Source organism: Triplophysa rosa, linkage group LG22, assembly GCF_024868665.1.
Source record: "Triplophysa rosa linkage group LG22, Trosa_1v2, whole genome shotgun sequence".
In the NCBI taxonomy this organism is placed as follows: Eukaryota; Metazoa; Chordata; class Actinopteri; order Cypriniformes; family Nemacheilidae; genus Triplophysa; species Triplophysa rosa.
This window is the reverse complement of record NC_079911.1, coordinates 15280369-15292628: the sequence shown is the minus strand read 5'-3', so window position 1 is coordinate 15292628 and position 12260 is coordinate 15280369. Positions and strand designations below refer to the sequence as shown.

The following is a 12260-nucleotide window of genomic DNA, read 5'->3' as shown; positions in this document are numbered from 1 at the left end:
TAGGCTATGATTTTCTCAGAAATTTCTTATCCGGTGCAGAACGGCTTATCCAACTCTAACCTGCCGATCAAAGCTTCCAAGAGGCTTGTAAGCCGGAAGAACATGACATTTCTGCCAACACTGGATGTCTAAGCTATATACCAACAACTTCACTATGAAGGACTTTAAAAAACGTTGTGGGATAAGCTATGAAGAGAGGGATGTACTTGTGACACTGCCGTTTTAAACGATGAAATTCAATCTAGAACATGATCAGCATATTAAAAAATGAATCAATTTGACTTGTTCTGCCTCTAAAAACCAACCAAATCTATTTTCATCTTATGACCAGCGGTTTTGTTTTCAGATGTTCACAGGAACAGCATGACAAAGACTTTGATCTACACAGGAGTCTGAATCATTACATTCGATTTAGTTCATAGTGTGTTTTTCAATGTGTAGCATCTGTGCCACACGACAAGCCCAAGGAGGATCTGATTACTCAGAAAGACGAAACTCTGAGGGTGGTAGGCCAAGCGTGTACGCAACTTATTACAGTTCCTTGAGGAACGCAAGTGCCTCAACTTAGAAATGCTTAAGGTTTTTGTTTCAAGCATTGAGCGGTTTCTTTCCTCTCATCCCACTCACAGAATGATGTGCACCAAGACAACGGTTCAGTAAACTGTATCACAGCAGCTCTGACCTCAATGAATCTGTTGTGACCTTGCAGCAAAGACTCCCATGAATCTAGGTGTGAGAGGTATTTAGGAGTTAACAGCTTAATCTATAGATTTTATAGATTCATTCATATGTGTGAACCTGTTGGATCACCTCTGTTATGAATATTCAACCTTAAAAGACTCTCAGCTTACAAGAGCAATTTTTGGTTTCCTTGTGACATGCACTCAGTCTTTTAGTTTAAACCCCTGAAGGGGCAATTGTGCTCATAAGCTTTGCCACAATTTCATCAACGTGCCCTTGAAGGCAAAATAACTGTCAAAGCTGACAAGGATATTCAACATAATGGCGTACGTCCCATAAAACGTAACAGTAGCGTATAGCGCTTTACTTACTTTAATTTTCCAATTATCAGCTCGCAGCGAAGAATTTTGGAATGAAATGTGTGCCATATGTTGCACTCACAGTGAGTACAGTTCTGTTGCCGTCGAACATGGGCAATTTATGATGATCGCAGACCATCAAAAACTTCTTCACTGTCAGATTCTGGGATCTCGTCCAGAGACATTGGGGATTCTGGAGAAGGATGACGTCAGATCTCACAATACCACCTTATCTGGTTCAAAACAGCTTTGAAAAGGATAGATAATACATTCATAGAGATAAGGGTCTCGTTCTTAAAATAGGTCCTGGACAGTCAAGAAGAATGGACAAGAAGACGACAGATCCAGAATTAGGTTATGATATCTATCCCATCTCTTTTTCTAGGGGTCTCTGAATATGAAGAGCTCTTCTGAAACATACTGCCAAAGTACAAAGAGATCCATTTGTACTGTAACATGACTTTAATGAAGCCCTACGCTTCACTTTATGTCCGTCTGCCTGAGGATAAAATGTGCAGATCAAGCTGTGAGACCCACAGATGTTCAATTTCGTCCTTCCTATCAAACCAGACACATACTGGGCGACATTACACAATTCTCAAAGTCATGGACCATGTGTTTACCTCAACATGTAGAAGAGTATGACTGGGTAAACAACATTTTAAAGCTTGACAACTCATTTAGCCATCAAAAGATTCGTAATATCGACTACAGGAGTGGCTAAAAGTGACTCTGAGTGGCTAAAAGTGACTCTAAGAGTCTGTAGACTCTTCGATGCCATAGAAGCACCTTTTAGTTCCATGAAGAATCCTTTAACATCTGATGAACCTTTCTGTTTCACAAAAGGTTCTTTATGGTGAAAAAGGTTCTTTAGATCATAAAAAAGTAAGAAAGAGATGGTTCTTTACAGAACCTTTGGCTGAATGGTTCTTTGTGGAACCAAAAATGCTTCTTCTATGGCATCGCTGTAGAGAACCCTTTAAGCACCTTTATTTTTAAGAGTGTAGTACACCACGCATGTGTCCAGCTTACACCGAACGTTCACAACGTAAAGCGATGACACAGCGTCACGGGTTAACGAGTGCACTTTCATTAAAGCAAGAGATCAGTCTTACAACGGGAGGTAAAGAAGATTACAGCGGCTTTGTTCGCATCTGCTGGGATCTCTGAAATGTAAATGTACAGTAAACGATTCATTTATTCATTATGCAGCTTATCTAATTGTAAAGGGCTGTTTTCAAATCCGCTTCCGTGTTGTTTAACTCGGCAGACAAACAATGTGATTCTATAGCCCGCCTGTGCTGTGCCGTTTCACAGCCCCCATGTTGTTCCGACCTGAGAGATTAAAGATCCTGTCTGAGAAAGCTATATGTTGTGTTATGGCCGTGCTATTGTGCGTGTGTCACACGGTTTAGAGATGCTCGTTCATCTGTTCTATGCACGGTCACGTCTTGAATAAAACTGAATGAGCATCGTAAGCTGTGCTGCCGTCTATGTGTCCAACAAGGACTGTTTGTGCTGACTGCGCACACCATCCCGACCTTGGTGATTCTGCAGAGTGGATGTGAATAATGAGATGATCCCTTTGGACAGACAACAACAGCTCGGCCACAAGAGAACGGGCGAGAAAGAGTGAGATAAAAAGATGGAAAGAAGCTCCTGACAAACAAGCACCTCAAAGCAGCACCATGGTCCCTATTCTGCATTATACCCATTTAACGAAGCATATAAGAAAGCAAACTTATAATTTCAACCAGCTCGTAACAATCCGATTTACTCGTGTTACACATCTACTACTTATACACCTTGGTACCCCTTGGTGTATAATAGCCTATGGAAAACGTCCTCCTGTCCAGATCGCAGTGCCGAACCGGTTGGCCGGGAACAGATGACAACAGTTGGTATGGTGGGAAGCAAGCATCAAAGTCCCATGGTGCTGCTTCCATGGTAACAATGATGCTTTGCTAATGGCAGGGGAGTCTAAACGTCAGGCCCTTGGAGGCAGTCTGTGCATGTGCGTATGTTACATGGAGGTAGAGAATAGAGGGAGAGAGAGAGAAAGCGCAAAAACGATAGACAGAGCTGATTGGCTCTGTGTGGCTCTTACAGGAGAAACTGAATCGCGGGAGGCGAAGGACACCATGCATTGAAGAAACGCAAATAAAATTGCTATGAACAATGTCGTAACTCCTTTGCCACACCTTCAAATTACAACAAATTCTATTAGGAGAACCCATTTCTCATCAGAGGGTGAACTCCACTAGACTGCAGCTGCGACTACAATAGTAACTATGTCAGTTCCACTGGGAGCCGTAAGCCCTGCATACAGTCAGGAAAGTCTCCATGTGATCCACGTTTAATAAAATACGCCGTGACCCTATATACACTACATTACAACAGCAATGATTTGGGAAAAGACTAGTGGTAGTATTACTGTGAGAAATTCGTTCTCAAAATACTGCAAATGTTCGAAAGTACTACAGCTTCATGGAACTGGGGATGTGCCCTTAAAACCAGGGACAAAGGACATCTTTTCATCTCACATCCGGATCAGAAGTAACCCCCTCTTCTTTAACACCTCCTGCATGTGTCATTTGTTCGGAGGCTGAGTGGCGGGGATGGCTGGTATGCCGCTGTAAGGCCACAAGGTTGGGGACAAGTCTAATTACATTCAGGGTCTAACAGCGGTGCTTCACAACATGTGCTCTCAGGTCTGAATTTTCAATGGAAAGTAGGGAGTGACTGCACAAATGGGCTCATGAATCTAGCACACGACAAACTAGGCCTCGGGCTTTGGAAAACAGCCTGGAACTGGCAAAAAGGCAAGCCTAAAGTAAGAAACAGTCATGTGCAAAGTCTTCAGATCATTTACGTGCCTTTGGCAGACGCTTTTATCCAAAGCAACTTACATTGCATTTATTGTACAGCCTACGTTTTATACATCCATAGGATCAAACCCATGACATATGACACATGTTGCATAGGGTAAAAAGTAGAACAGCGAAAATAAACGTAACCTGGAAAGAAGCCTGTTTGGAGTGATTTTCTCCTGAAACGCATAAGACCTCTCACGTTTTTGGCTCGTGGAATCGCCAATTAATTAAGGTGATCGGTACATCTGCTCTTCTAAATGGCATTCAAGCATCAATCGATACTGGCTGTGCTCAGGCACAAGCGGTTTCAGACGAAGCTGAATAATACATTAGGTCTACCCCACCTACAGTGCATCGGCATTGTGCCAAACGCTATGCAATGCTTCAATTTTTCTGGTGCACAGTGTTAACCGCTATAATGCTCATCGGGGCTCCGGACACGCGGCGGTCCCCATTAAAAATCACCATGGCAACCACTGCTTCTGTTAATATATAACATGCACAACAATTGTCTAAAATTATTTTGAAACAATTCTGAAATTGCCTTTAAACGATGTAAGACGCTTAATATTTAATTTCTTATATTTTCTTTGTTTTTTTATTGCTAAGTGGTGGCACAAAGTTACCACAGCATAAACGCAGTAATGATAACTGCACAAACTAAGACCATTTCACCTAAACTACGGTTGCCATGGCAACTTTTAATGGGCTGGAAAGCAGGCTGTACCGGCAAGTGACCCGTTTAAACGTTTATCACATGCCTCGTGTTCTTTAAAACGCAGCATACAGTGTGCGACGCGTAGCGCGCAGTACGTCAACATCTTATTCCGAACGTACACGAAAAGATCCTCTCTGGAGGCACGTGACCCGCCAGTTAGGGACGGATCGAACCCAGTTGTGATGCTGCGCTACTCTCCGCGGTTTAAATCGCGTTGGCTCGAGGTTTCAGAGCACAACACCACTGCAGCAACCCCCACCCTCCTCCTCCTCCGCCACCTGCTTCCACATGCACGGCTACAGGAACTCTGCATCCCTGCGCAACTGCTGCAGCATCCTCGCGACTGACATATTTCTAAACAATCCGGCGCTACGAACCAACGATCCAACGAGCGCCGGTTGTAGCCGTAAATTACAACGCTTGCGGTCTATTTGGTCCACATAACACAACCTGCTTCCATTAGTGCGGTGTTAGGAAGGCCTGCTTTAGCCAATAGTAATTATTGATAACGATGTAGGGTCGGGTAAAGAAAAGGTCTTCATCCCACCCCTCCAAACAACGAGCATCCCATGCAGAGGGCATTATAGAATCTGTGTCAATACGTTTTCTAAGCCGTTTCATAAGAAGAGTTAACGTTCAGTTAAAACCCGCTTTAATCCACCTCGCTCGGCAAGCCTGTGGCCTCCACGAGCAAAACAGCAGCCGTAACCAACATCTACCGATACAGATGAGGACAGGTGCCGAAGACCCAGGACACTGTCAAAGCCTAAAAATAATGAGTATGACATACGTTTACGTGCCGTGAATGTTAATAAAACACACACACACTGAGAAATAATCCACGTATGCATGCGTCGGGTAACAGCACAAGTACTATTTAGGCTACATATCAGAAATAAGGACCTAGTTTGAAAATATCGATTAATACGCGGTCTATCTTTATGACTATGCCATGCAGGCGACGAATATTATGAAAACATATTCAGCAAAAATAAGAGACGTATTCCCTTATTTGGCGAGTCATTGTCATTGCAGGCCGACGTGTTGATACAGTGTATCAATTCTGTATAGAAAATAAATGCAGCAACCTGCGGGCCACTGTGGAAAATGAATTATGACGTGTTGCCGTTATGTGTAGAATATTCCGTCTCTCTAAACTGGAGCTGGCAGTAATGAATCTGACCGAGAAGTCAACAAAAGACAGGGTGAAATTTCTCTGGGGGATATTTTTACGTTTGTATTGATGAAGCTGGCTTCAGTGCATCCGATCACCTGGTTCCTTCTTAATAAAGAAATCAATTCTCACATGACATCATCCTATAACATGTGCGATGAATAAAACATATACATACATAGATCTGTAGCTTACCAGATTTAAAACTGTCTCCACGATATCTCTGTTGCTAACCTCCCCGACCTGGATCAAACCGATGAGCACGGCGAATTTCATCTTGATATTCCGGATCGGAACCGAGGGGTTCATCACCCCGGCCGGTAGAACCACGGCGCCCGATCCAGACACCATCATTTCCCCGGTAACGGATCCTGTTAAGACTCGCTGCCCCGAACCCGGTGGTGGTGGGGCTTCTCGGTCCGTGAGTGAGGCGGAACCCGGTGCCAAAACCGGTTTCTCGCTCGACATTTCCGACCCGAATCCCAAAAAGGAACGGTCGCCTCGGTCTCACACCTGCTTTTGTGTCACCGAGGACCGAGCATCAAATACAAACGAAAAAGGAAAATTCTCGATCAGCTGTTACGTGTCTGTCTGTCCTCCGCCTCCGAGATGTGCACATCCGAACGCAATGCTTGCCGCCGTTCAGAGGGATACACAGGATAGAAATGATGCGAAACGGTCCCTCTGTGGCTGCTCGTCCCTCTCTCCTCCCGTTGTCAGCCGATGAGCCGAAGATCGGTGCGGTGTCGGGCTGTGTTGTCTTTCTCAGGACGCCATGTTGACGCCCCCTGTCTGCGGGAGCGCTTACCACGCCTGCGTGCTGCTGCTTGCCTGTCAATCAAGAGGCGGGAACCTATTGATGCTAAGCGAGCGGAAGCACGTGCGTCCCATTAATAGGTGTCCCAGAATTAAGAAATTGAGATTATTATTAATTCGACAATAAAAACGTAATGAAAACAACGTAATAAAACACAACTTGATTAGTTTGAATCGTAAAACAATTGAAAATAATACCTTGGGTTAATTATGTGAAGATGTTGTGATGTAATGTGTAATTCTCACTCTTTTTATATGCTTCAGGAAAATTATCTGTGGTTTTATTATATGTTTTTGACAGATTGATTACCATTTGTATTACCAAGTTTTACTAAAATGCCATGGTCCATTTGTCTGCTTCTCATTTGGTTGCCACCCTGTTAAATAAATAATCAAATAATCAATAGTGGTTCTCTGAATGGCACAGCGAAGCATCACTGAAAAAAGAGTCCACAACAGCTTTTGACTCTAACTTGTGACGTTTAGCACTGCAGTAGAAATCTATGAATGGGGAAGTGTGGACATACATCCAAACCTCATTTTATCACAACGGTTTAAAAGTCTCCCTGAATGAAAGTGAGATTTGGTCAAGCCCTTCTTTTCTTTTCCTCACATCTGTTTCTTCTCTTCCCTTTTCTCCCCCTTTCTCTCTTCATGTCTAGTTTCTCTGTGTCTCTTCCTCACTTATTTGCTTGTATCTCAGTCTCTCAAAATAGAACAGATCTTTAAACTATGCTGACGTATAAAATTCTTACATAAGGGGTTTTCTATAGGAGACAAATCCTGAAACTGCAGAGCAAAGATATCCTTTGCTATAGAGCGAACCATTTACCATACGGCCTCTCAGATTTTTCTACAATCCTTTTAACGCATCAAAACCTTTCATAAGTGTACAAAGTGTTTTAGAGCTATGGTGTGCAGTACAGAGTTGTATTTGACTTTACCATACTGTAATCATTTTAATTTATTCGATTGGTAAAAATACTGTAGGTTTCATTTTTGCTTAACCAGCAGTCTCAGTCCAAGAGGGATTAAAAAGGTAAAGAGGGTGACAGGGTTGCTTTTTGGTGGTGGAGAGATGAATATATGGAGTGAAGAAGAGGAGGAGGGGTGGCGAGGGGGATGGGCTATGCTCCGAGGAGGAGGGGAACAGAAAGCACAGGCAGCTGGATAGTGAGGAAGACTCCTCGGCCAACACAAAGGCTGACAGGAGGCTGAGTCTGCATTCAGGCCATTGCGTCCAGTCACCAGACTGGAAACCTGCTAAGCTCAGACACACCAGTGACACACCACAGCATCTGTCATGGTTTTTAATGCCAATGTCTTTTTCTTGGTTTTTTTGTAACTATACACAGTGGATAATGTCAATATATTATTGATTTAACTATATTATGAACAGTGCGTGTCAAATATCGCTGGTTGGATGGAAGGGATTAAAGAAAGAGAGATTTGTGATTTCACCTAAAAAAAGAGATAAAATTGTTACATTTTCATAAAAGCCTATGCAGACAAAGACTAAAACAAATGGTTATGCGGATACATTTAATATTCCTAACAATTCAAGTTATTGCTGTAGTAAACATGTGCCAAAATTTAGCAACAGCATTAAGATCCACCTCGGGGTGTAAAGTCAGGCAAGACTTGTGAGGAAAACTTTAACTTGGCCTATTGGAACGTGTGCATTGTTTGGCTGCAGGGAATGTCATAAACACACCATTATGTTTCTTCACATCTTCTGTCAAAGAAGAGGAAAGACCCCTTATGTTCATATCTGGGATGAAAGAAGTCTTTAGAAAGAGGAGGGAGCATTTATGTTTAAAATAGATTCACCGTTCACCACCCGCCCACATCTCCTTGTTCCCGTAGAGCGCGTGGGTTTGACAGACAGGTCTGTTCTTAACGTGGCTCTGATACTGTGCGCTGGACTCACAACAACAGGGGAAAACACAAAGTTGATGTTTTACAGATTCAAGTTTTGGGATGTGAGCACGTCTCAACGTTCTACACTTGTTTCTGCCAGACACTTTTCTACCAAAGGAATGTACAAGAAAGTATTGTCAACTAGATTTTTACATTTATGCCAAAAGTGTCTGTGCAAAAGACAGCACTGTTATGCTAGAATGTCTTGTGATGTTAGCAGAGCTGTACACTCTTAAAAAAGATATTTCTTATACATAGAATCATTTTGAGGCTCAATATAAAATATTTTAGGTTGCAATAGGAATCATTTAAATAGCTATTGCATCATTATTGGTGGAAGTTTTTAAGTTATTAATAGAATAGAATAGAATAAAATAGAATAGAATACCTTGTAAAAAAAATGTAGGTAAACAAAACTTTCAAAGGTCCAATGTATGACATTTAGCGGCATCTAGTGGTGAGGCTGTGAATTGTAACCAACAGCTCACTCCACCCCTCCCTTTCGAAGCATACGGAGGCTGATACAGAACTAAGATGTCGTCACATTTTCGCTTCTTTGCCGATGGAGAGCAGTTTGTCCGTTTAGGGCTACTGCAGAAACAACATGCCGAATTATTCCACCATGTAAGGGGACCCGCGGTGTATGTAGATAGAAATAGCTCATTCTAAGGTAATTAAAACATAACGCTTCAATATGTAAGGTCTTTATACACCTCTGAAGACATAGTTATGTGTATTATATTATATTGCATTTCTGTCAATAGATCCTCCAAGAAATTACACATTGGACCTTTAGTATTGTTCAATGCACTCCAAAATATTAATACTGTAATTGAAGCCAGACCTCTAAACAAATAATATATCCTTAAAATTTGTGCATTGATGAGTATAAAATATCTGGCATCTTTATTCAATAGTTACAAAATGACTTGCAACATTTTAGGAAGTTATGGTTTTGTTTACTTATCTTCTGACTTATGTATCCCATACATGTCTTTGTTTTGGCATCTTAAATGCTGTTTTCTGGTTATCATAGGTCAGCAATGTCCCAGTGGACACCAAAATGTGTGTGCCGGCGTGTTTTTTTTACACTACATGTTCAGCAGGGACCCAGCTGTTGCTGTACTTTTTTCATTTCGTTGTGAATGGGAAATGAATTAGCTTGGGCCGACACAGACATGCATCTTATATTTGTTGTGCGTTCCGTGTTATGGAAGTAAGGTGGAATCCGCAGGTTCTGTGAAGATCATAAGGAACTTTTAAATAGAAGCAGCTCACTCCAACGCAAACAACCTCTCACTTTAAAGAACACTTCAAGAGAATAAGATGAGAAAATACACAGTGACCAAAGAGATGTTCTTTTGCCGGACAAGAGAAAGAGCGAGAGAGAGAGAGAGAGAGAGAGAGAGAGAGAGAGAGAGAGAGAGATGACAGTGTAAAAAGAGAGAGGACAATGAGCTGTCGCTTTACAGTTTCACCCTGTCTGTGTATGTGAGGTGCTGAACGCTGGCAGGATAAAGGAAAGGGCACAATGAATTTATATCACATCCAACAGCCACACATATGCACTGGTTTGTCTCACTTTTGTTTCTTGTTATTTTACTTCTATATCATAAAGTTTATGATTTATAATGTTTTTTAATGCATGCAGTAACACATATTACAGTAATAATTTTCATGCATTCATTCTCCAAACCCCTTTATTCTCTGCAGGGTTGCTAGAGGGCTGAAGCCTATCCCAGCATTTCGGACCACAGGCAAAGTACACCCTGGAGAGATGCTTTAGTAAAATATGATATTGTATATCGAATTTAAGCGTATATCTCGTTTTAGTTAAAATATAAAAAATAAATGTATAAATAGTTTTAAATGATATGTAATTAAAGCAAAAATGTGACCCTGGACAACAAAACCATGTCTTATGGGTCACTTTTTTGAAATTGAGATTTTGACATCATCTGAATGCTCAATAATAAAGCTTTCTATTGATGTATCTGGCGCAGATACAACCTTTTAAAACTCTGGAATCTTAGGGTGCAAAAAATCTAAATATTGAGAAAATTGCCTTTGAAGTTGTTAATCAGAGGCACTGTGGCAGGAAATCCACTCACAAAAATAAAGTTTTATTATATTTAGGGAAGAAATTTACAAAATATCTTCATGGAATATGATCTTTACTTAATATCCTAATGGTTATTGGCATAAAAGAAAAATCGATAATTTTGACCCACACAATGTATTTTTGGCTTTTACTAAAAATGTTCACGTTAAGACTGGTTTTGTGATCCAGGGTCACAAATGGGTTGTGAGACACATACACAGCCTACTTCTATAAGACATACAGTATATACATTGACACATATATATAAACAAATTAGTTTGTCTTACACTTTGTTTCACACACAGTCACACAGAGGAACAAGTCTTTTGTTTTAGCCAATGAATTGTTAGTCAACTGACATTGTCACTTTCGCAAAGCAAAAGGGCCTGAAACATCTGAAATGCTTTCTTTGTGTGATAATCTAAAGAATGCTTTCATTGTTTCTCTCTGCACAACTGAGATGTGTGACTCAAGCTGCTGGAAGGTGATTGTTCATTGATTACTGAGCACATGCCACAAACAATATAGAAAATCATTGTACTATATATCCATACTGTCAAAATCAGGATCAATCATGTAAATGCTATTGACCACTGATTATGTATGTAAACTTATCGTCCGTTTCCTTCCAAAACCTTGGATGTCCAAATTTGTTGTTTTTCAGAAAATGTAAAAAAACACTGTATATGATTAAATACTGTGTTGTCAAGCACTTTTTGATATGTTCTGTTGGTTAGATATTTGCAAAACCCAGCGATAAACATAAAGGGTGACTTATAATGATGATTTTTGGCAAAAAATAAAAATCATGAAATATGGAGATATGAGTTTTCAGGAGGACAACAGCAATATATTTCCAAATGGTTAGTTATACCATGACATACAGGAATCATTCTACACCAAGTAAATAATATTAAACTGTATTAAACATGATAGCAGTCTAGCATCTTAGCAGTTGTGACAGGTACATATATACACTGTGACAATAGTGAATGTAAACTGAGTGAATGTGCAACAGCTTGTGCATGATCACACAGTTCTTTGTGGACTGAAGCACCTGCTATCACAGGAACTGGTGCTCGCCTGACAGGGTAAAAGGTTTCACTAATGAGAGGTATGGGTAATTGGTCAAATCCTGGAGTGGATGTGATTCATAGGATGTGTGTGTGCATACGCGTGTGTGTGTGTGTGTGCGTATGATTGAAAGACAGGCATACTGTAAGATGAAAGGCACTTGGCATGTACTTATAGACTATTCCTAGAACAGCATAGCAATTTTCATTTTTCCAAGGGACCAAAAGCTTTTCAATGGTTTGCACAACGAATTATTCAAACACTAGAAAAACATAAACAAAGAAACATAAAAAAATGTTTTCAAATCTGGCATAAATTAAAGGTCCATTGTTAATTTTTTTGGAGGATCTATTGACAGAAATTCAATATGCTATACATATGTCTTCAGAGGTGTATAAAGACCTTACATAATGAAGCGTTGTTTTTATTACCTTAGAATGAGCTTTTTCTATCTACATACACCGCGGGTCCCCTTATATGGAATTCGGCATGTTGTTTAGCAGCCCTAAACGGACAAACTGCTCTACAGAGCGTGTTTCGTAAA

At 40.8% G+C, this 12260-nt stretch overlaps 1 protein-coding gene across 17 annotated transcripts in view; it reads right to left on the bottom strand.

Annotated features, from left to right (window-relative positions):
* nbeaa (neurobeachin a) overlaps nucleotides 1-6611 on the bottom strand; it is a 101816-nt gene extending 95205 nt beyond the window's left edge. For all 17 annotated transcript variants that reach the window (XM_057320692.1, XM_057320678.1, XM_057320679.1 and 14 more), the window contains exon 1: nucleotides 6001-6611. In XM_057320692.1, coding sequence (XP_057176675.1) covers nucleotides 6001-6273 — 273 coding nt within the window. In that variant the 5' untranslated portion in view covers nucleotides 6274-6611. The remainder of the gene's footprint in view (nucleotides 1-6000) is intronic.
* Nucleotides 6612-12260: the final 5649 nt, after the last annotated feature.